The sequence below is a fragment of the Grampus griseus genome (genome assembly GCF_964374135.1).
Source record: "Grampus griseus genome assembly, chromosome: 1".
In the NCBI taxonomy this organism is placed as follows: Eukaryota; Metazoa; Chordata; class Mammalia; order Artiodactyla; family Delphinidae; genus Grampus; species Grampus griseus.
The window spans coordinates 80,865,595-80,890,686 of NC_139017.1; the positions used below are offsets into that span (position 1 = coordinate 80,865,595).

At 49.9% G+C, this 25,092-nt stretch overlaps 1 protein-coding gene across 1 annotated transcript in view; it reads left to right on the forward strand.

The window, feature by feature from the left end:
* IGSF3 (immunoglobulin superfamily member 3) overlaps positions 1 to 21,505 on the forward strand; it is a 98,323-nt gene extending 76,818 nt beyond the window's left edge. The window contains exons 8-11 of the mRNA XM_082664686.1: positions 7,817 to 8,227; positions 11,670 to 12,077; positions 16,200 to 16,676; positions 18,514 to 21,505. Of these exons, the coding sequence (XP_082520812.1) occupies positions 7,817 to 8,227; positions 11,670 to 12,077; positions 16,200 to 16,676; positions 18,514 to 18,764 (1,547 nt within the window). The 3' untranslated portion in view covers positions 18,765 to 21,505. The remainder of the gene's footprint in view (positions 1 to 7,816; positions 8,228 to 11,669; positions 12,078 to 16,199; positions 16,677 to 18,513) is intronic.
* The last annotated feature ends 3,587 nt before the right edge of the window (positions 21,506 to 25,092 follow it).

The window sequence follows — 25,092 nt, forward strand, 5'->3', positions numbered from 1 at the left end:
GTGTCTGTACCTGTCTCCGGTTAGGGTGGAAGCAGGCGGAGGGTGGACCCCGGCCCTGGCTCCTGCTTCCCTCCATTGCCTGGCCCCAAGCAGGAGAGCACAGGCATGCGTGAGACGAAGGGTGGGGGCTGGATGGGAGGTGACTTTGCAAAGACTTCTTTCTGACTTTCTGCCCCACCCACTTTGCAAAGATGGTTTGAACACCTTGCAAAAAGGATTTTTCTGCCTGCTCACAGCCACGATGTGTGCCCAACCCGGTCTGCTCCACCACTGCAGATGGTCCCAGTGCTTGTTATTTTCAGCAACATGAGGTTACGAAATGGCAGTGTCTGGGCTTATCCTTCGCCTCTTCTAACCCCATAACGGAGTCTGTATCGAACCAGTTTGGAACAAGTGAATTGTATAAATGATGGGACAGTTCCTTGGCCAATTAGAGCCTAAACTTGGACAACGAGATGCCAGGGAAGAGGCTGTTCTGCTGAAGTGGATTTTCAGGTTAATGGAAGGTTAAGCGGAAGACCCCATTTCGTGTGAACCCTTGTCGTGGAAAGTGCCGAGGGACTCGCCTGCCTGCCTCGCTGAGTAATTGCACCCTTTGTGGTCTCCTCTGGCCTCAGGGTCGGGCTGTGGGCCTCCTTGGTGCCCGTCACGTGGTTCTGGCTGCAGAAGGTAGAGGAAGTGCTGACTCCAGGACCTTGCCTAGCCTTGCCTTTTTGAATAAATCCCTAATATTTGCCTGTTTGTCTTACGACTTAGAATCTAAGGCTGGAGTGCCTCAGGGAAGAAAATGGAGTTAGGTCATTGAAGGTTCTCGTTATTTGGCTTCAGATCAATTCATGGTGCTCCTCAAGGGGAAAAGGGGCAAAAATGTATTAAATACGTCTTGGGTGCCAGGCTTTGTGCTTAGTGCCTCTGTTTTCTTTTTAAATTTTTCCAGCAATGAAATAACGTGTAGATACTTTTATGCCCATTTTGCTCCTGAGGAAACCCAGGCTCCCAGTGTTTGGGAGCCTTGACGGAGGCAAGCCAGCTTGCCAAATGAAAAACAGATCGGAACAAGACTGGAGCCTAGGTCGTTCCGATGTCCATGTATCTCTATTTTCCATTACATCATTTTATTGCCTCCTGGAGAATAGTTAGGGGACCCGGGATCTGCTCTGAGGATTGTCTTCGTGTCTCCTGTGGCTTATGCTGAGTCCGTTTGTTTGTGATTTCAATGTAAAGCAAGAACTAGCTGGCGTGGGAACCTTGGGAACGAGCACCAGGGTGCTTGGCCTCTCCTCAGAGGTGCATGGTAAGGCACTTGGCTGGCCCTCTGGGGGGCCGCAGAGAGCAAGGGGGGGTGCTGAGGTTGGGCGGGCGCGGCCCCCGGGAAGGGCTGTGGCACCAGGGAGAGTGCATCCTCCTTAAGTGTTACAATCTCTCCTTATTAAATATTTATGCATTGAGCACTTACTATTTTCCAAAGGGCTTCATGTTCATTTTTACTCTTTTCCCCCCCACACACCCTGGTTGGTACTGGTACTTTTATTTGTGGGAAGTAGAAGTGGAAAAATACCAGAGGGCTGACCGCGTGCCGGAGAGTATACTGGACACTTGGTGTAGATGACCTCAGTCACCTTTGCTGCAGCCCTGGGAAGAAGCTACTGCTTTCCCATTTTATAAATGGAGTAACTGAGCCTCAGAGAGGTTGGGACTTGGCGGAGTCAAGAAATAGAGAGTGGGAAGTGGGGATGGGAACCCAGGTATGAACTTTATTAAAAAGCAGTTGGGGTGGATGAGAGGAAGACTTCAGCCTTTTTTAAGGCCATATAATAAAAAATTATCCTTCCTAGGACTTCCCTGGTGGTCCAGGGGTTTAAGGCTCTGCGCTTCCATTGCAGGGGCACGGGTTCCATCCCTGGTTGGGGAACTAAGATCCTGCATGCTGCACGGCGCAGCCTAAAAAAGGGGGGAAAAATTATCCTTTCAGCGTTCAGTTAATAGTATCATTTACAGAGGCGGTTTCTCTTTGTAGAGCGCTGTGTGGAGGCGTCTCAGCACCTGTAGCGGCAGAAGTAACAACAGTAACGATAGTAGCTAATCTTTGCTGAGCTTTCGTAGCATGCCCATTACCACCTTGAATGCTTTAAATACAGTAACATTCTTCGTTCTTAATTCATGCAATGCCATGAGGGGGTGCTAGCTTCACCCATTTTATAGGACGCTGACACAGGGGATAAATAAATTCTCCAGTGAGTCATAATAAGTGGCAGAGGCAAGAGGCAAATCCAGACAGGCAGTCTGGCTCCAGAGTCCAGGCTCTTCATTTTATTATGGTAGTTGTTTTTTTTTTCCCTCAGGAATTCTCTTTGGTACCATATACTTTGATTTAATCCCCGCTCTCTCTGGCTTACCATCCCTGAGCCCCTTTAGCAAATACTTAAATTTGTTCTTTTTAAGTTGGGGTCACAAGGTCCCTGTAGAGGTTCCTCAAGACACGGTTTGCTAATGGTGTAGGAGTTTTTGTGCCTCTTCGAATGCCTCTATTTCTTTAACTTCTGCCACCAGGTGGCTCTAAGGCTTGGGGGCTCTAAGGCTGCTCTCCTTCCATATCTTGCCTCTCAAAACGTGGATTCTTCTCCCCGCTCTGTTGTTCTCCACAGGAATATCATCGCCCTCCCCCTGCCCCCAACCCTTTTAGAAGATGATTTTGTCCAATATTCTTATTCCGACAGCAGGAAGCAGAAACCCAGGGACCGTTGGCCCGCTCATGCCAGTCCATTTATCAGCCCTCCACACAGCTTATGTCGCCGGCTTCCAAGAAGGCTCTGTGTGGTCTGTGCCCCAGACCAGTCCTTCTGCCAGAGCCGCCTGCTGACCTGACCACATCACGGGTATTTGTTTCTTTAAAATCTCTGGCTGGATGGCCTGATGAACGTGTTGTGGATCTCTTATTGACCATTCCAGACTTCCTGTTCCAAATGCACATCCCTAAGGTAATCTTCAAGGAACGCCATCCCTCCTGTTTTGTTGTTGATTTGTCTTAGCCTTAGCCATCGATGGCAGAGTGTGACTCCACAAGGGGCATGTAGGCAAGCCTTTAAGCCAGTTCAACATATTCGATTCTTAGCTCCTAATCCATTCTTTTCTCTTTTAATTTTGAAGCATTGCTGCGCTTCCTTCTGATTTTCTTTAGCACCCAAAACACCCTCCAATTACATCTCCCTAAATACAGAGGAATAAGGGAAATGTCAGCGCTCATACTCCAGATATTTACAACTGTATCTTGGTTTGGCTATTAAACATTGCACGTTAAAATTGACAAAGCAATAAACACGCTTGCAGGAGGACAGCCTTCGGTGTAGAAAGCTGACTTGTCAGTGGGTGTATTCTGCTGGGATTTTACTGATGGGCAGTCAGGATGAATATTCAGTACCCTCCGGATGCTGCCAAACCCGTTCTCTCCAATTTCTTATTGCTGACCTGGCAGATTGGCAGAGCTGAGGGCTTTTTCTTTGACTTCCAGGAGTCCAGGGCTTGTGACAGTGGCTCTCCTTGTCACAGTCCAGTAGGTGACAGGCTGCCCCATCCTTCAGAGCGATTGGCCCCTCCTTTCTTTCAGGAGAACCTGGGGTTCTCCTTCCATCCCAGGGGCATGTGGCTTCTGCCTGCTGGCTGTTAACAGATAGAGTGAGCACGAGAGCAGGAGCCCTAGAGGAGTCCCCCCTCTCCCCCGCGCCTCCCCCCCCAGCGCCTCAGGCCTCGTTGTCATGGTAACACAAGGTGCACCTATTTGGAGTCAGTGAGCAAGGGTCACTGCTGTGTCTGCAGACGTGTAAGGCAGACAGGGCAGTAACCCTCCTTCTATGAGGACAGGTGGGACATGGACACGCACGCACACAGGCAGGCAGGCAGTAACCCTCCTTCTATGAGGACAGGTGGGACATGGACACGCACGCACACAGGCAGGCAGGCAGTAACCCTCCTTCTATGAGGACAGGTGGGACATGGACATGCACGCGCACACACACACACCCCCCCCCACAGTTCTTCCTTCATTCTCTCCCAGTCTTTTGGCTGACTTGCGTCCCTCAGTTTGAAAAATCTCTGCTGTCCAGCCACTGGCCCCCTCTCCACCTAACGTGACTGATTCCTGTCACGGATCTATAATAAAGAACAGAGTCTTCCTTTTCTCCCTCTGCTCCCTCAGTGCCTGTATGCTACCCTCTGACCGCTGCTTGCACCATTGCACAGAAACTGCTGTCTCTAGAGTTACCTGTGGCCCCCTCACTGCCACACCTGTGGCTTCTCAAACTTAGCGCATCAGAATCACCTGGAGGGCACGTGAGCCCGCAGGTCTCTGGGCCTCACCTGTGGCGTTTGTGAGTCAGCGTCTCCACCCCAGGTGGTGCCGATGCTGCCCGGCCACAGGGGATCGGAGGCCTCAGAAGGAAACTCTCCAGACGGAGAAAGAAAGGGCCCTTCCCTCCAGCAGGGTACAGCCCCGCTCTGGAAGTCGTGAGGTACCTGAGAAGGCAGCTGCTGGGTGCGCTGGAGTCTGTGCTCGCAGGTGGGGTGCTGAAAGGTGGGGCCTGGCCCACAGCCTCACACCCTTCTTCCTGCCTGTTCGTCCTGCTGACTCACTGTTGGCGATCAACCAAGTCCTCAGCGTCTTGTCTTTCACCTTTGTGTTTATTGCCTAAGTCCATTCACTCACACAGCCAAGTCCAAGGTTTCTCAGGCTTTCAGGTTCATTTGAGTCACCTGGGAGTCTTGTTAAAAGGCAGAGTCTGGTTCAGGAGGTCTGGGGTGGGGCCCAAGAGTCTGCATTTCTAACAAGCTTCCAGGCAACACGGATGCTGCCAGTCCGTGGACGATACTTTCAGTAGCAAGTTTGCGACTCAGGTTTGGCAGTTCTCTATCTAATATGGAGCTTTGAACATGGGACTGAGCCCGGAAACTGAAAAGAAACGGAAATAGTGAAAACATACTGCGTGTTGATTATAGACCAGGTTCTGTGCTAAACTCTTACTGTAGAGTATTGCTTTTAATCTGCACAGCACTGCTCTCAGGTCAATGCTGTGATTGTTCTCATCTTGCAGATGAGAATACCTACGGTTCTTAAGGGGGCTGGGCTCTCCTAACCCCACGGAGGAAGGTGGGGCCAGCAGGCCGCGCACCGCCCAGGGCAGTGCTGGGCAGGATGTGTGAGTGCCTCCTAATTAGTTGTGCAGGCTGCTGTCTCCCCTGGGCTTCAGGAAAGGTCCTCCCTGTCCTTGAGAAGCGGGAGGAGATTCAGAGCGTAGAAGAGGAGCTGACCCCTTGCCTACCTGTCAGACATGCACCAAATTTCAAAAATGCCTCTCTTTCAAGCTTTCCAACACTTCACAATATTTTGACGTGGGAAGGAGGGAAAAAAATGGAAATGCTTTGAAACAATTCTCTTCCTTGGATTCTCGTTCTCAGACCATGTGACTGAGCTGAAGTTTAGTCATAGGCATCCAGTTTAATATATGCGGTTACTATAGCAATGGAGGTTTCCTTAGTAACAGTTGCAAAAATAATCTGGCCCCAATTAATAATGCATTTTAAAGCTCTTTCTACTCTACACTGAACAACCCAGTTTTTTGGGCCCAGAACCAGATAATTCAGGTGGTGTCATTTGCTCTGATAGAGATATCATTTGCATGCGGCGAATCGGGTTGGAAAGGAATGAAAAGGGAGCTGGTTGTTTCAAGTATTAGAGGCAGCGGATAGGAAAAGTCGACTGGCAAGCTAAGGTGAATCTAGTTTCCAGAGCTTGGGTGCTTGCTGGTAAAGCCTGCCCTGTATTCCAGTGCCCTGGAGGACTTGTGCGTTTGAAGAAGGGAGAAGGCGGGAGACTGGGCTTGTTCCCAAAAAAAGATGAAACCAGAAGGGTAGGGTCATGGGCCGGGGGATTTCTCTCAGACGGGTGCCGGGTGCATTCTTGATGGCTTGAGAAGGTCTGTAGGTACGTGAATCCAGCTTCCTTTGTGAAGAGTGTCCCCTGATTTAGCACCGGGAAACAGCCTCCGAGTTGCTTTCGCAGTCATGGTATTGGGCGTCCGATTCTGCCGTACTTAGCTCGCTGAATCCTCTCAGCCACTCAGAACCTTTGTCTGTGGGTTACCCCAGTGCCCAGGTGACAGTCTGGGGCTTTCAGAAGTGTCAGTTGCCTTGGTGCATGGAACTCAGACCTTGATCCTGTCTTTCCACACTAAGCTCTAAGCGAGCCAGCTAGCCAGCACTGGCAGAGGAGGCCCAGGCACGACCAGTGGGCTCAGTCCTGTGTCTAGATCAAGAGAGATGACCAGCAGAGGTGCTGGAGAAGGGCCCAGGCCAACCTGTTCTGGCCTCCCGTCTGGGCAGGGTCACTGGAGGAAGCCCAGCTTGCTCTCCCTGTCAGGGTCTGTGGCTCGTCCTGGGCTCCTTTCTCAGCTGACGAGTGATTTAGTCCTCGACAAGTGAAGTGTAAAGAGAAAGGTGAGGGTGGGATGATGCTTCTACTATTAGCTCCGTAAGAGGAACTTGGAATTGTGACTTTTTCCTTTTTTCTCTTTTTCAGTAGGGGGAGGATGGTGGGGAGGGGGAGCAGAGCTAAGTATAATAATGATGGAGTGGGTGAGATCTCAAATTACCTTCATAAGATATATTTCATTAGACCGTGGCTTCTTGCCACCTTAAAGGAGAGCACGGTCATTAATTAGCAGGTAGGGAGGCCCTCTGGAGTCTGCCCTCCCTTCTGGTTTAGGAGCAGGATCGTGAGGGGAAGGGGAGGCGGAGTCGGCTCTGTTCTGTCCCACTGTTTGTCATTTTCTTCTCTGCCTTCTCTCTTCCCATCCTCCAGGAAGAGCACCCCAGCATCCTCCAGCCACCTGCTACCGTATTTCTCCAGCTCCCTCTCGTTCGCTCACCCACTCACTCAGTCACTAACTCACACATCCCAGCAAACGTTGATTGAGTGGGTGCTCTCCAAAGCCTGAATCCGGGGGTGCGGTGATGAGAACCTCTCCAGGCAGGACCGTCTTATTCTTCAGAGCACCCCCAGCACTTAGCCTCGTGAGGGGCACGGAGTGGGCACACTCTAAGTATTTGCAGATCGAATGGAGAAAGCTTGATCTCTGCTCTCGGGGAGCTCATGGATAGCATGGGAGGGACGTAAGGAAAAACAAGCTGAAGATGCGTAAGGGTGCTGATGGGAGCACAGAAGAGGGGCATCTGACCCGGTGGGATGGGAGTGAGGGAGAAGAGGACTAGAGGGTGAGTAGGGAGAAGGGTCGGAGGGGAGATGGTAGGAGACAGGCAGGGAGGACAGCTGAGCGGAGACCGAGCTCAGGGAGAAGCGGCATGGGGAGGTGTGGTGTGGGTGTGACGGGGGAGGCTTGGAGGTGATGAGGACAGCGGGGTGAGGGCCAGATCCTGGAGGGACTTTGTACTGTGAAAGGAAATGTTTTTCTTGTCTATAAGCAGTTGGGAGCCATTAAACTTCTTAAGCAGGGAATTGATACGGGCTGGGTGTGTTTTTGCCGGATGCCCCTGGCGGCCATATGATGGCAGGGAGAGCTGGCAGGAGAGACGGCGAGGACCTGAGCCAGGGAGAGGCAAGGAGGAGGCCAGCGGAGGGTTGTTTGGGGTGCGATTGGCTCTGTTCTGCTGTCCTCACGCCGAGCCACGCTTTGGGGGAAGCCCGTCAGTGTTTGGTCCTCTAGGAGCCGTGCTGGACAAAACCAGGCGGGGAGCCTGGAGGCGGGACTCGGGCCACATTCCAGGGGTGTGTGGTGATTCGACTGAAGCATCCCCTTTTGCTTTGCAGTGACAAAGCTGCAGGTGAGCAAATCAAAGAGGACCCTCACCCTGGTGGAAAACAGGCCCATCCAGCTGAACTGTTCAGTCAAGTCCCAGACCAGCCAGAACTCCCACTTCGCCGTGCTCTGGTACGTCCACAAGCCCTCGGACGCCGACGGCAAACTCATCCTCAAAACCACCCACAACTCCGCCTTTGAGTACGGCACCTACGCCGAGGAGGAGGGCCTGAGAGCCAGGCTGCAGTTTGAGAGGCACGTGTCTGGGGGTCTGTTCAGCCTCACTGTCCAGAGAGCCGAGGTCAGCGACAGCGGCAGCTACTACTGCCATGTGGAAGAGTGGCTGCTGAGCCCCAACTACGCCTGGTACAAGCTGGCAGAGGAGGTTTCGGGGCGCACGGAAGTCACTGTGAAGCAGCCAGGTAAGGATAGACGGTGCAGCCAGCCTGGGCCAGTAGGCTGAGGGCAGAGACTGCCTGGGGGTGCGGCAGGGCTCTGCGGGGTCCATGAGGGATGTGCATGTGGTACAGAGCATCATCCTCATTCACTGCAGGCCCACCCACCTTACCTAGCGGGTCCTGGTGCTGATGGCGAACTCAGAGACGCATCCTCTATCAGCATCTGCTGTTGTACGCAGCATCTTCACCCGGGAGAGGCCCGAGGGGCAGCTGGGGGTTGCAAGGTGCGGCAAGGCAGGATCCCTGGCAGCGCCTGGATCTCATTCTGGGTTTGCAGTTTGCACCTTGGATCTCGGGCTGGTGCCGGCTCCATACCCAGGATTCCTGCCTGGAGGGCGTTTTCTGGTTTCCCCTTCTTCCGTACCACGCACAGCCCACGGATGAGCCCTTCCTGTCTCTGAACAGAACCACCCTTTGGCCCCCTCTCAGACCCTGTGGGTGCAGCCTTTATTCCGTTTATATCCGGCTCCCTGACAGATGGCGTCTGACTTCTGCCGGAGCACTTCACAGGCAGGAGAGCTGACTGCCTCCACAGCCCTCAGTTCCACTTTTGGGCAGCCCTGGTTGTTGAAAAGTTCCTCCTCCCTGTAATGTCCCTCTCAGGTTTTAGGTCTGCCCGAGAACAACCCAAGATTAGTCTGAGTCATATCCTTTCAAACATGTGAAGGGAGCCCTTTCTCCTTGTTGAAAAGCTCTAGTTCTTTGAACTTCTCACATAGTGTGGCCCTAAGCTCCCTCTCCATCCGTCATTCCTGCGTGCCCTATAGTTAGTTGTTATCCCTACCTCTGGTGCCCGATGAGCTGTGGGATGCTGTGTTGCCGCCCTGAGTCCGAGCTCCTTGACTTTGCTTATGCTACCCTCTCCTCCTGGAATGCACCCCTCCTGTGGCTTCTCCCCTGTCTTCACCCCATTCCTAAGACTTTACTCAGCATCACCTCCAGGAAGCCTTCCTTGATTTCTCCTATATCACCAGGAGTTCCGTATAAAACACATAATGTAATAATTACTTTCATTTCTTCTCCACTATACCGTAAGCATTTTGAGGACAGGTGCTGTGTCTTTGTATCTCCAGCCACTGACATGACACCCTTAATAAATACTGGTTGAATAAGGAATAAATGGTTGCTTTCCTTGACACCCCAGGGCCTTTGTACTTGCTGTTCTCATAACCTGGAATGTGTTGACCATAGATGTCCATCTATCTCGTTCTTCCTCAGGGAGGCATTCCTAGCTCGCTTGAACTAAAATGGCACCCTAGTCACTCTGTATCCCCTTTCCCCAGCCCCTTCATAGCACATGTCACCGCCTGGCATACCTATTCATATGAGTAATTATGAACTACCTGTTCAGATTTTATACTCATGGAAATTCATTTATCATTGGTTATTATGTTCACTGTAGTGAACACTATCACTTGTTCACTCTTAATATATTCAAATTCACTAGACGGGTAGCCGCATGAGTGAGCACAGGTCCTGTTCTCTTTACCATGCTATCCTCACGGCTTGTCTCCCAGGAGGCCTCAATAAAAGTTTATTCTGGGATTTCCCTGGTGGTCTAGTGATGAATACTCCGTGCTTCCACTGTAGGGGGTGCGGGTTCGATCCCTGGTTGGGGAACTAAGATCCCGCATGGCGCGGCATGGCCAAAAAAAAAAAAAAAAGTTCTGTGATCAAATGGAACCAGATGCAGAAGTCCAGATATGGCCTGGCCCTTGCTGAACGCCATGGGGCTTGTCCCCTCCTTTCCTCAGGATATTGTATGTCTCACGCTGCCCCAATCCAGGGATTCAGGTCTGCCCACGGTGACATTTCATGCCGACCCTTCTGGTGCATAAAATAGGAAGCTGTGGTCTAAGCGATTCCTGTTGGTATTTCCAGTGACCTACGTCCTGCCTGCAGGCCAGTCCCTGGGGCTTTTGAGAACTGAAGGTTGCCATTAGGCCCACATATGTTCTTTCAGGTTTCTGTTCTTCCTGTCTTTTCTCAGTTCTGACCGTTTTCCCCGTTGGGAGGTCATGGTCACCCTCCCCCACCGTGTTTCCTCTTAGTCATCATTCTGCCTTTCCCTTTTCTCATTTGTGCTGAAACTAAGAGGTTCTTGGTAGTTGCTAAATTTATCAAGGGAATTTCCCCATTGGAGGTTAACAGACTCACCGCAAGCTAACTGGGGCAGTGCACTAGGGCTGTAAGGATTCTTGTCAAAACAGTGAAATCTCTGCTTATGGGGAATAGTAACACTATAAACAGAAAACTCACAGGACACATTAAAACAACACACTCCCCCTTTTCCGTTGAGATTTTTAATTTGTGTGTTTTTCTCGCCCCCCCCGCCCCACTTCGTCTAGTCCCCCCCCTCCCCCCCCTTTTTTATAAGAAAGCATACATTTATAGAGCTTTTGGAAAATACTAAAAAAGCACAAAGGAGAAAATAACCTTTCAACCCAGAGACAAGCAGAGTTAATATCTTCCCAAGTATATATTTTCAGAGACTGGTTATTTGAAATATATTCTCTTGTTTTTTTTTAAATTTTTTGACCTTTTATTACAAAGGTGAAATAAATGTGCATTAGAAAACATTCTGACAGTATTAAACTGGAAAAGTGAAAGTCCCTCCCTCCTCAGATATCACTCAGGAGGTGTCCTTCTCAGGGGCTTCTGGGCACTTACAGTGTCATAGCTTTTTAACCCCTCGGGTCCAAAGAGGCTTTTGGGGCCTTTATGAAGTTGTATGTGATCAGAGTGTACCGCGTTTAATGACACCTTTTCTCTGGAGGAGAATCTGATTGGCTGAGGTTTCAAACAGCCATCAGTATCAGTCTTTTCTTTACTGATGTCAGATCGGTTCTGTTTCCACCTTGAGAGGGAACCCGTGTGGGGTGTTTTTGGTAAAGAAAGTAAGAACCGCAATTCTCAGGGCCAGCTGGTGAACGTATTAACGTGGCTTTCCCTTGCAGTTCTTTTGAGGCTGACAGCCCAGCACATTCTAGCCATCATGTGGTCAGTTTTAAAAATTTGCTCTCCCAGCAGGGTTCTCACCATGCCCTTTGCTGTCCCTTCCCAGCCACGCCCTCCCCTTGGCCATACTCTTTGTGGTCTGCTGTCCCTTGGACGTGGAGTCATCTACCATGCACGCTTGTCCTCTCCTAAGCATCTGAACCGATGAGAGTTATAAATTAGGGGGCAGCTGTTACCGTAACATTGAACTCCATGAAACTCAGGCACTCAGACCCGTGATCAAGAACTCAGAACGTTCAGGGTGTGCGCCTGAGCAGTGCTTCTGCTGATTGAACGTGCTGCTGTCCTCCTGCGTTTGGAAGGCACCCGCTCACGTCCGCTGGGAAGGGGTGCATGCACGTGGCTCGTTGCTTTCTTGTTGGCAACATCTCTTTCCTCGCCTTTGCAGACAGCCGCCTGAAGCTCAGCCAGGCGCAGGGCAACCTGTCGGTGCTGGAGACGCGGCAGGTGCAGCTGGAGTGTGTGGTCCTGAACCGCACGAGCGCGGCCTCCCAGCTGCTGGTGGAGTGGTTCGTGTGGAAGCCCAATCACCCAGAGCGGGAGACCTTGGCCCGCCTGAGTCGCGATGCCACCTTCCACTACGGAGAGCAGGCGGCCAAGAACAACCTGAAGGGCCGGCTGCACTTGGAGAGCCCTTCCCCGGGCGTGTACCGGCTCTTCATCCAGAACGTGGCGGTGCAGGACAGCGGAACCTACAGCTGCCGCGTCGAGGAGTGGCTGCCCAGCCCTGGTGGCACGTGGTACAGACGGGCAGAGGACACCGCTGGCCAGACGGCTGTTCAAGTCATGCGACCAGGTGAGAGTTAATGTCCCCAGGCCTCCGCCCTCTTTGGTGGTTCCCCTCTAAGTGTGATATTTTATGCACTGCATAAAATTAGTTAATTTTAAAGTGAACTAATTGTTAATTAAATTAACCCAATTAATTAGTTACTTGCAGTTAAATATATGAGCATTTACGTTGTACATTTGCATTCACAGTTGTCTGAGATTTTTTTTCCCCTAGTGAATGGAAAATTGCACATCTGGCCTTGGCCTAAGGTGATTCTGTTTCTTAGCTAGAGTAGCATTTGTCAATTATTTATTGCAGAGCCTAGAATATTTTCTTTTTAAAGAATACATTCAGATTCAGACAAGTGGCAAAAATCTTGAAACAGGGGACTTCCCTGGTGGCGCAGTGGTTGAGAGTCCGCCTGCCGATGCAGGGGACACGGGTTCGTGCCCTGGTCCGGGAAAATCCCACATGCCGCGGAGTGGCTGGGCCTGTGAGCCATGGCCGCTGAGCCTGCGCGTCTGGAGCCTGTGCTCCGCAACGGGAGAGGCCACAACAGTGAGAGGCCCGCGTACCACAAAAAAAAAAAAAAAAAAAATCTTGAAACAGTAGCCATGTGGTTCAGAAAATTCAGCTTGTGGATTTTCAATGGAAAAGAATTGATTCATATGATTTAAATGGAAAATGACGTAACTGCAGCCGTTATACTCTCACTTCCTAATAATTTTATTGGTACTAATGACTGTTCTTTGTGGCCTTGTGCTTTTCTTTATTGTTGCTTCTAAAGTACCCAAATGCATATAATTACTGGGTAGAATTATTGTTCCACATTCACACACATAATCAAAGCAAAGATGTGCAGGGTTCCTATGTCCTGCGAAACATCACATCATCCTTCATTCATATCGGAGCAAAGAGTCGGTGATCCCCTGAAGGACATGGAGCGGAAATGCACTGTGAATGCTTTGTCTTGTGTTCTGAGCATCCGGGGTGCTGTTTGTGGTCGTGGGCACCGTTGGAAGCTTTCATAATGTTTTCACATCTAAGTAGAACAGCTCTTTTTGTTGGTGGAATCCTGGAGCTTCACGGTTGTGCCTGCCCCACACATCAATGAACACACTTCGGGGAGTGCATACAGCCTTTGTTACAGGAGAGGGACATTATCTCTCTCCTCCGGGTCTTGCCTAAGCTGGAGAGGAAATTGCCTCTACTTTGAGTCACTCATACTTCCCATGAGCTTTCTTTCCCCCGTCCCCCTTGCTTAGAAGCTGCTGCGTGTCTTTTCCCAAAGGTAAATGGTAAACACAGCAGCTGAGCACTCTCCTCTTCCACCTCCCACCCATTATGGAGATCCGCACACTGAGGCCCCAGGCAGCGTGGGAGGAGGCAGCCAGCTGCGCCCCAGCCACAGTGAGGCTGTTTATGTTCAGTCTTCACCACAGCCCCAAGTGGTAGGTTTTACTGTCGAGGGAACTGAAGCCTGAAGAGAAATGTCGCACAGCCAGTACTTCGAGCAGACTGGGTGGTCGCCCAAGGTTCCCTCCCGCCACACTGTGTGCTCACAATGTGACCCCTAAGTCTGCAGCCCTGAGGCTGCCTTGTGTTCAGTCAGTTGAGTAGCCTTCCTCCCTCCCCCCCTCCTTCCCTCCCTTCCTTCCTTCCTTTCTTCCCTGATTATATAAGGTGATCATTTGGAAAACAGAAAAATATAGTTTTGAAAAGAAAATTTATCTGTGGGGACTTCCCTGGTGGTCCAGTGGTTAAGACTCCGTGCTTCCAGTGCAAGGGGCACAGGTTCAATCCCTGGTCGAGGAACTGAGATCCCCCATGCCCTACAGCCAAAAAAAACAAAAAGTTATGTGTAATCTCACTACCTACATATCTTCATATTCCCTCTGTCTCTCTCCCTCTCTCTCTCTTTCTAAACGAAGTCAGGATCTTATTGTTCTATGTGATTTTTTTTTCCCCACTCAGCATTCTTTTGTGAGCCTTTCCCCATGTCATTGAAAGCATTTCATGACCACCATTTTTACTGGTTGCATAACATTCATTATGTAGATGTACCTCAAAGCTTTTTTTCTGAGATATAAGTTGAACATATAGAAGACTTGAAATAAAAGAGCTCTAAAAGTTGGGTTAAGAATCGCCTTGCATTGCTTAGGGGCGACCGTAGTACGAAATATACAAACTGAAGGACTACCCTGGGTGAGATTGTAGCTGAGTAGATGAGTAGTTGTGTTTGGCTCACTGGGGAGGAGAGAGAACCACATTCCTCACCCACAGCCCAGAGTCACTGGTCAAGGTCACAGCATGGGAGCATCAGCATGGCCTCAGGGAGGGGCAGGGACGAACTTATTTCTTGTAGCTTACACACGGAAAAGGAAGGAAAGAGTGTCAAAGGCTGACCAGGGAGATACTCTGGCCTCTTCTAGAAGGGGACAGACACGGGAAGCCAAAAACTTGAGCATTAACAGAGACAGGGCACTTGAAGGGGCCCCGAAAAATTGTGAGCTTTAGACAAGAAGACAGCAAAGAGAGAGTAGATGGGGAACTGAATGTCCCACGGTCCCTGACCACCTTGCCATGATGGGTCCATTGCCTCACTGCACAGCATCTCTCTCTGTTGGCACGTCTGCCTTGCTCCCTGGAGGGATAAGGCGATGAGTGAGGGAGTTTGAGTCACCTGTGAACTGATTTCCCGTCCTGCCGCTTCCCGCCCTCCAGCATCTCTCCCCAGCCCCGGTGAGAGCTGGGCTGGCTGCCACCTATAGCTGGCTCCTAAGCTTTTGTGTCCAGCGGTGCACACAAGGTTCCAGATGTGCTGAGGGGGGTGGGGAGGGGCTTGTTAGAGCCCCACGGAAGCAGTGGTAACCAGCTTTGTGTTCGCTGGCACGCCGATTCAGCCACTTCATTGAAAGCCCAGGACGGTACTTGGGAAATGCTCCTGTTTGGTTGTCGTCCAAGCAGAATCCGATTTGGTCTCTCTGCTTTCGTTGATGCCACATTGGCATCTTTCATGAGCATTTCATAAACAGAGCCAAAGGGAGGCCTTTTAGGAGGTAGGGAGTGAATTACTTGTTTAGAACCTACCCCAGTGAGCCAAAACCCGCGAAAGAAAGAAACAGATACAGCTGTCTGGTGGTGTCTGTGGGATGTGCTTTACCTGCTCAGGTGTCTCTCCGTGGCTAGTCTGCATCTCCCACCTCTGTCAGGACACTGTCTGTGTTATCCTCCTGGGGGTCCATACTCAGGGTGAGGGGCCCTTTCAGGTTTATTGTCTTTTGTTTAGCTTCAATCCTTGGAGAAGTTTTACCTGCTTGGGTTGGTTCCCTGTGGTGTAGGCAGTAATCTACATGCACCCGGTTTCAATTCAAAAGCTGCTGATGGGGTGAATTCATTTCCAAGGGCTGCCATAACGGATTAGCGCAAGCATTGTAGCTTCAAACAACAGAAATCTATTCTCTCTCAGTTCTGGAGGCTAGAAGTGTGAAATCAAGGTGTCATCAGGGCCCTGCTCCCCTGAAGGTTCTAGGGAGGGGTCCTTCCTCGCCTCTTGCAGCTTCTCACAGCCCCGTGTTCCCTGGCTTGTGGCTGCGTCACTCCAGTCTCTGCCTCTGCCTTCCCGTGTCCTTCTCTCTGTGTGTCTCTCTGTGTCCTCTCCTCTTCTTATATCCAGGCCTGCCCCAAATCAGTATATGAGTGCATCTTAACTAATTACATCTGCAAAGACCCTATTACCAGTTAAGGAAATTCGGAGGGTCCAGGTGGACGTGAATTTGGGGGGACACTATTCAACCCCACTGCAAGGGGTTACAGTGAAAATAAGTGTCCCTCCCTCCCTGGATTCCTATAAGTATCCATGTTACCAGCTCCTTGTGCATTCTTCCAGATATTCCATGCAAATATAAACAGATTCTTATGTCAGTATAAAACTTATTTTCTCTTTTCTTCCACTCGATGATGCGTAGAGTACGCAGTGTGCTGTACTCTAACAATTTTTCTTGAATCTCCTTCCACCTCCCTGCACACAACGCCCCCTTGTTCCTTTCAGTGGATACGTAGAATCCTCTTGTATATTACTAGAACATATTTAGTGGCGGACATTTAGGTTGTTTTGAACAGAAATTAAAACAGCCTTATCTCCCCCAGATGCCGCCCTGCAGGTGGACACGGTGGTCCCCAATGCCACGGTGTCCGAGAAGGCGGCTTTCCAGCTAGACTGTAGCATCGTGTCTCGCTCCAGCCAGGACTCCCGCTTCGCTGTGGCCTGGTACTCCCTGAGGACTAAAGCTGGAGGGAAAAGGGGCAGCCCTGGCCTGGAAGATGGGGAGGAGGAAGGGGAGGAGGGGGAAGAAGAGGAGGAAGAGGACCCTACAGAGCGGACGGCCCTGCTGAGCGTGGGCCCAGACGCTGTCTTCGGCCCAGAGGGCAGCCCCTGGGAGGGCAGGCTTCGCTTCCAGAGGCTCTCCCCGCTACTCTACCGGCTCACAGTGCTGCAGGCAAGCCCTCGGGACACGGGCAACTACTCCTGCCGCGTGGAGGAGTGGCTGCCCAGCCCTCAGAAGGAATGGTACCGGCTGACGGAGGAAGAGTCCGCCCCCATCGGCATCCGGGTTCTGGACACAAGTGAGTTTTTCCAGTTTTCAGGGTGTGTGTGTGGGGGGGGTCACTGTTGATTCCAGCTGTCCGGAAGATAAAATCAGAGCTTGATGGTGGACTACTAAGCAGTTTTCTTGCCTGTTGTGGGCATTTAGGATTTGACAAACCAGTTCATAAACTGACCCTTGATTGCCCTTGGGAAAAATAGAGAGAGGAATTAAAGTGATAATTGAAGTGATGATCTTTATAATAAGCTTGATGCTCCACCAGATTCAATTTTCGTTGGATTTCATTATACAAGTGTATTGTTAGATGTTACCTTGTTAACTCGTTAGAATAGCCAGCTTAGTCTCTTCTTAGCAAATCAGCAGCAGAAGAGGAAGAAAAAATAAAATGAAGTCTGAGTACCTCACTGCCATTCTCCCTTTTTCTCAAGTTCCTGAGTCATTTTTATTTCGGAGGGTAACTTGGAGGATTAGGTGGATTTTGCATGGTTAGTTGGGAAGACCAGCCTAGAAGGGCAGTAATGTTACAGAGCATCTGGAAAGAGCTTGGCAGCAGCTCTGTTAGCCAACAGCTATTGCTACAGAATGATCCAGAACCCAATGTTTTTATAATACCGAGGGACTCATGAACAGAGACTGGAGGAAATTCTTGCTGACCTGAATTATTAGCTCTAACGAGGAGCTCTTTTGGTTGGCCTTCTGTCAAAATGTGGAATTTATCAGACTGAAAATGGTGTTTGTTATAGTAGAATTAGCCTATGATACAGAAATTAAAAATCGGCTAAAAATTTCAACTTCTTCTCAATCACAACATTTTATCAGATCATTTTCAGTTTTGTCAGCTTTTTCTTTTCTTTGATAACCTCCTGTTTATTAAATAGAACCTTATGAAATTGAGATTTCGTTGGTCAAAAGTGTTTGATATCAGTAGTCTCATAGACCTTGGAAATCTAGTAAGTGTACGTTAAATTTTCTTAATAATACTGATGAGCAACAGCTGTGCGGTAGAAAGGAAAGCCCAAAAAACCCCCCCAAAAAACCCTAAATCATACTTAGACCCCCTAATGATCTGCTGAATAACCCACTGTCCAAAAGTACAAGGGAAGGTGTTTAGACCACATTTTTTTCAGCCCACGGTGGCTGTCCAAACTTAGTAAACTTCATAGCACACAGGGATCATCCAGCAGCCTTACTTTACAGAGAAAATGCAGCCTCCCAGAGCCCAGGCTCCTGTCACAGAGCAGCAGTCCTTGATGAGGTCAGGGGTGTGAGGTTTCCTTCTCCTCTGTATCCAGGAATGACTAACACTGTGTTCTGTGCAGCCACAGATACACTGCAGACATTTGTAAGTGGTCCATAACGACTTTTTAATTGATAACATTAATCAAATGAGCATCATTTCTGGTAAAACTGCTCTCAGAAGCTGGTGGGTACAGAATGTGTTCTGTTCCAAAGAAGGACATTGGCAGCAGAACTAAGTGCAAAGGGACACGTAAAATACAACCAGGAAGGAGGTTCAGGCTGAAGTGGATTTAGCATCTTCACCACCCCAGATACAGTTGAGTTCACAATCAATAAATAACACTTTCTTGTGTGGCTTTCCGAGCAATACAACTGACTCCTAGTGGGAAATGGAGGCATGGCTTTGTTTGAACTTCCAGCTGTGTTGGAAGAGATGCGGTTGTGAAAACAAGAATACCAGGGTAGTCTGCCCTCCAGTAGTGGCAGGAGGGGAAAGACAGGGTGGATGCAGGAGTCCTGCCAAGTTGCATCCATGCAGTTGGGTGGGGTCTTCAGGAGTGAGTGAGAGTCCAGGTCCTCAGCCCTCATTGTCCTGTCACCCTCTCGGTCCTTTTCAGGTTCCACCCTGCAGTCCATCATCTGCTCCAACGACGCGCTCTTCTACTTCGTCTTCTTCTACCCTTTCCCTATCTTTGGCATCCTCATCATCACCATCCTGCTGGTGCGCTTCAAGAGCCGGAACTCCAGCAAGAACTCCGACGGGAAGAATGGGGTGCCCCTGTTGTGGATCAAGGAACCACACCTCAACTACTCCCCCACTTGCCTGGAGCCCCCTGTGCTCAGTATCCACCCAGGAGCCATAGACTAAGGGGACCCCTGGCGGTCATAAGCCACAGAGGAGCTGAGGCTCTCCCCACTGCCTCTTGCTCTGCGATCAGACAGCGGACAGCACCCGACCTCTGGGGCGCTCCCACGGAACGCGGTCGGACTTGCGAAGCGTTCGGAGTCGCCGCTCAGCCAGAGGCGGACCGCCTCTAGGTGGCAGTCTTGGTTGGTTATAGCTATTTTCGAGCAGGTGGCGCCATCCTGCCGAATTAGGTTGCTTGTTTCTGTTTTCGGTAATGTGGTGAGTAGCTCCTGGTGCCACGTCTACTCACTGGTTTATATAGCATTCTCAGATATAGATGTTACAGGGGTTCTTATTCTTTGTAAGGGACGCTTTTTCAATCCCTTTGGTTTACGCTTTTTGGATTCCGTCATGTTGTGGACAAATTACCCTTAAATACGACTGATGGCAGCAGGAAGGACGAACTTTATAGAGCAAAGGAATCTCTTCCAAGACTTTTTTTCATTTTTGCACACTTGAAAATGCCACCCATGGATCAAAATATACCCAAACATTTTTTACTTCCTTAACGAGACTTGAAAATTATGTGTAGTGTGGGCCCAATTTGTATCTTATATTTTCCCTCAGCTGGAGTTGTTGGAACCACTTTGTAGTCAAGATGAAAGCATTGAATTTTGCTTCAAAGAACTGTATGTACAAGGTAAATCCTGCATAACCCCACTAGGAGTAGATAGCGCCCAGCCTAGCCTATCTGTTGGGGAGGCAATAGGCTTCATCCCAACCTTGCCAAAAAATGAGCAGACTCTGTTGGAGAACGAGTCAGAAGCTCCAAACAGCACACACTTTGCAAGTTAAAGTGGGCAGAGGGCTGCTTTTAGCAGCTACTGACTTTCAGATTGATCAAAGTCACTGATTAGTGAAAGAAGGAACCAAGGCTGGTCGTTGGTTTGGTCTGTTCTTCAAGGGCAGTCTCTGACTGATAATTGCGAGCAGGTGGGCTTCTGTTTTCAGGTGCTTTGCCAAACTCTTAAGGGAAAATGGCCAGTGAGCCTGCAGAGGGCCCAGCAGCCCCCACATACACTGTCGGGAGGCACTGGGGGCTGGCTGACAGCTAAGGTTCGTGAACGTTGGGACAGTCAGCTAGCGGTGAGGGGGGGTTTCCAGAGCCAGCCACTGTAGAACAGGGAGGAATAACTACCTCCCTGGAGATATGAAGACTAGGTTTTCCTTCTTCCTTCCAATTAGATTTTTCTCAAAGATACAGATGTCTCTCTCCTTCGCCGTTTGACCTGCATCTCACTGCCATAAGAATATCTGCCCAGGTGAGGCCCAGACGCGGCCCTTTGTAATCTTTATGGATTACCTCATCTCAGCAGAAAGTGATCACATGCCTTTGTCCGTGGATTTTTTCTCTTTCCCTTTCTTAGCTCTTGTTTGTGGCTTTAGGTGATTTGGTTGTTCACTGTCATGGCAGCTTTTCATTTGAATGCCCCTTAAAGCCTGGCGAAGGCCAGTGTCACCTGTTATTTCACACTTGCTGGGCAAGATGCCGGGCTCCGGAGCATCATCGGTTGCAAGTGTTTCCTTTTGTGCACTCCATGAAGATGTCTTCCTGCCCTGGCTTTCTCAAATTTTGCTGGCCACAAGTTTCATCTCCCTTCCTTATGAACTTGCAGTTTGAATCCCAAGGGAGTTCCCACTTTGGAAAAAACCTCCAGGGATTCTGGAACTAGGTCTAACCAGAGAGATTAGTGTGAAACCCTGTTCTGGGACAGAACAGACTCCAGGGGAGCGCTATAGGATTCCAGGCCACGTGGGTACTGACCCTCATTGGCGTGTGCGGGTGTGCAGGGGGCCTGGGTGCTCGGCAGGTGCTTTGATGTGTCATAGCCAAGGGGGAAGCAAGGCAACTGCCCAACCGTCTTCTGAGGGGCTTGCATAGCCTGCCTTCTCTCCCTCCCAGATACACCAGTCCTCTCCTGTGAGACTGTGTAGGTGCGGCCGCCTGAATCCCACTGAAGCCTCATGTGCTCATCCCCATTGCTTGTGCTGCATCAATGCTGTAGAGGTTACACAGCAGGTGCAGTGTTGAGGACATAAGGCGGTCTTTGGCCCCATTTCTTCACTTCAGGGTGTGGGCTTTCAGTGGGAAATTGCTGGACCTTAATTCATAGTCAGCTCGAGAAGACGATGTACATTCCCTCTGTCTGAAAGGAAAGATGCCGGAGGGCTGGCTGGAACTGGGACACATAATGAAGATCTGAGTTTGAATTGGTTCACAGAAGAAAGAAAAGCCAGTGCTGCACATAAGTAAGTGAAGCACTTGCAGGAGATTTGAAAGGAAAAAAGAAACCGAAGCCAGTATTTTAATAACTTTTTTTTTTTCTGTGCGTTTTCTGTTGGGCCAGGGGATACTGTCAAAGGGTGAGCTTTTCAGCTTTCTATGAAAATCCCCAGGACCTTCTTTCTTTGGCCATTTCTATGGAAATGTGGCGTCAGATGAGTGATAATGGTGGCCTCCGGTGGCTGGGAAACCTCACTGCAAGTTGCCTACAGGAGAGACACGCAGAGGAAAACTGCCGACTGCTCTCTTGACTTATCTACATCTACGATGTTGCATTAATGAAAAACGACACTGTGCTAGGCCCGTTCCAGGACATGGATATGACCACACCCTCTTTCCCTAGGGTGTTTCTGTAGCAAGTTTTCATATTCTTTTCAAACAATGGTTTCTCTGCGTTAACTTTTGAAGAAGAAAAAAAAGAGGTAGGGTAGGCAAACTACCCATGCATGATGTAGAGAGCTGTTGATTTGTTTTTGTTTGTTTTTTTAAAGGAAAACTATTTGTAAGATGTTGCACTAAAATGTTTTATATACACTTCAGAGACCTGTAGTAAATTATGTTGAAAATATGGCTGTTTACATTGACTAGAGTCCACTGTCCTTCTTTCTCCTCGCTAATCAGCCACTCTGTCTACGGAGCTGTGCCCTGGGGGCCTGGAGTTCTGCCCCTGACTTTGGCTTGCTAAACTCAGGGTTTGTGAATTGCGGCTTCTATTATCACGCCTCACCCCCAGTGCAAGTGGCACCTTTGTACAAGTGATAAAAACCACCCCTTTCTCAAGACACTTTACTCTCAGCTGCTGAAAATGTGCGTGTATCACACATACATACATACGTACACATCCACCCTGACTGTCAAGGGCAGAGTCGTGCACCGCTCAACACACAGGCCTGGAGGCCTGACAGGCCAGTTCAGAATCTAGCTTTCTTTTGGGTGGGAGTGGGGTGGAGGTGGGGAGACAGGATGCAGTGAGAGGAGACTGATAGAGGAGGGGAGCAGGAACCTGGGACAACGTTCTCCTTTGTCTTGGCAGCAAGAGCACACCATCTTCTTCAGACTCTGTCGTATTGTCCTGACAGTGAAATGCTCAGCAAGCCTTTTCCAGGATGGAGGAAAGCACAGGAGCTGCGCATTCCCGTGCACTGAGCCCACGGAACACACCCATCTCTGTTCCCTGCACAACTCAAATGCTGGGAGGTTTTGGGGGGAGTTCACCACATCTGCAAATTGAGAAGAATAATAGAATGTTTAAAGCTATAGCAGCGACACGTGATTAGTCAGAACCCATCTGTAATTCTTTAAAATTCACAGAATGCAAAAGGAACTAGATGGAGGTAAAAAGCAGAAGGAGGTACTTCCTTTTCTTCTTCTTCTTTTTAAAACTCAAGCCTTTCAAAAGCTTTAATATGTGCTTTCCTCTGCTCCCCAGCCCCATTTGCTGCATCCTTATCAACTTCTTGCAGCTGCTGGCTTGGTCGGGAGTTGAAATGTGACTGTTTATCTCTTGGGTACCCAGAATGGTTCCATGTTAAGTCTTATGTATTATTTTTGCCTAATTTTTTCCAAATGCTCTCTTTTTGCCAGGGAGCATTTTAAAAAGGGAAACAGTATTATGGAATAAAGACTACCCCCCCCCCCACACACACCCTTGGTGCAAATCCGCCCAGGGTTGATATAAATGAAGTGAATATACACTTCCATATGGGGCAAGGACGATTTTCACGTATGCAGGATTAGAATCAGTGTTTTGCTCTGTCTTTCTAGGATTCCCAAGCTTCTTGGGTGTAGTTCCAAGCTTGGCAAGAACTAGAGCCAGAGAACTAGAGTGGCATGCTGGGAAGAGCAGCAGCCCATCCACGCCACACAAGCAGACTGAACGAGACCTCCTTTTTTCCCCTTCTAGTCCATGATTCTTTACAGTGATGAGCAGATAAAACTGGACCTCTCAACACTGGTCACAGGATGTAAAATACATCCAGCCCTCCTTTGGGTGGCCAGTGCTCAGTATATGGATAGGGCCTTTTGGCCCATCTGCCTAATGCATTGCAGGTCCAGCCTTTCTGAGCCACTTTTGACTCATGAAGTCTGCTAGACCAGGCATATAAGGGCTTCTAAAAACGTTTGCTGGAAGCACAGCATTTCTCTTGATGAAAGAGCTGGCACCATTCGTTGGCCAGAGAAGCAGCCAGTCGAGGAAGACCTACTAAACCATTCCTTGCCTGATACCTGGAGACCATGACCTGGGGAATACTTCCCAGCCCAGGTGACTGGGCAGTCCTTTCCTCAGCCCTGCTCTCGAGGGGGCCGACAGCTTTTGCTGGACAGTCCAAACAGCAGTATAGCTGCCCATCCTGTATGAACGGGTAAGAGTGGTACTTTGGACTTACCCTGGGTTGGACTCCCAGTTCTGCACCTTACTCTGTGTCCTTGGGCAAGTCATTTACCTTCTCAGAGCCTCAGTTTCCTAATCTGTAAAAACAAGGACAGCAATAAGATTAAATTAATGCAGGTAATGCACTTAACACAGGGCTTGGCTCATAGTAAGTACTCAACAGATGTTTGCTGTTAGATCACTTCCCAGCTCAAAAACTTTGAGGGGCTCCCCAGTGTTTAAAGTTCTGATTCCATCTTACCTTTCCAAGTTAGCCCGAGTTCTTACCAGCCCAGAGCAGAGGAGAAACTTGATCGTCTCACATTTTGCGCTACACACTGTACCTGCCTTGTGTTCCCAATATCTTCAGATGATAGGGAATGTCTAAGCTCATGGTACAGAACATCAGTCCCAGAAATTTCACGGATATAGACACCTTTTACAATTTCATGGCTAATGTAAGAAATAATTTATGAATTCCTAACAGGGCAGTTCAAGTGTCTTGAGTGGAGGTCCCCACCCGAGGATGATGGTAATGACAGCAACAATAAAGCACACTTCCACCGCTTCACAACTGGCAAACATGTTGGTGTTTGTCGGGACGTCAGAGAGTCCCGTTCAAAAGTCCAGCTCATGGGAGGAGTTTCCTGCTCACATGGTAACGAAGAGTTCCCTCAACGGCAATGGCTGAGCAGGGATCATTCTGGTGCCACTGTCTGAAAGAATGGGGGCTGACCGGGAGACTGATGCCAGTGGCTGGTTCTGGGAATACAGTAGTAATTGAGTCTGGGATCAGATGGATTTGAGGGGAGAGGACTAACGAATAAGATGCGGAATTCCAAGCGCCCGCTGCAGCACGAGGGAGAGAGGTTTAGGGAGGCCAAACGGAGAGGGAGTGAGCAGCGCTGACTCCCCAGCCTGAGGGCGAGTCCACAGTAGAGATGGAGGAAGAGTGAAACAAAGAGGAAACGGAGAAAGGAGAAACCCAAGGCTGGAAATCCCAGTTCCCAGTGAGGAAGTGTTGGGGTGAGGTCCGTCTTAACGAGAAGGTGGCTGCACTTGAATGAGGAGAAGCAGGCACTTGGGGGAGGAGGATTGGGGCCGCACCAGGGGACCCCACACAGTCTAGCAGTCGTCTAGAATGTTGCCCGTTTCCTTTTGTCTTAATATTTGACGAAGCTGCCTTGTCCAGGGTCGTAGTAGCGAAGTGACTGGCAGGAAAAGCGAGGCTGCGCGACTGCGGCTGCTGGAAAGCGCTGAAGGAATAAAGCGCTTCAGAACCTCCCTGTCCCGGCACAGAGCTCTGTTGTCACCTCCAGCCGAGTGGGGCGCAGTTTTCGGGGAGCGACGGTCCGATACCCCCGGCTATGGGGGCGTCTCCATCACGTTCCAAATGCCAAGGAAAAGTGCGGGACGTGCGGGAGTAACGAGGATAAACCTGGTGTGAACACGCAAGCCACTTTTGGGGGAGAGCTCCACAGAGGAGGGGGGGCGGCAGAAGAGCAGGAAGTACCCGGGGCCCAGACCGCGTTCTCGGGAGGGGAGGAAAACGCGCGCCAAGACGTCATCCGGGGCCTGGCGGGACGCGCGGGGCGGGGCGCACCGCGGGGCGGGCTCTCTCTCCGTCTGGCAGG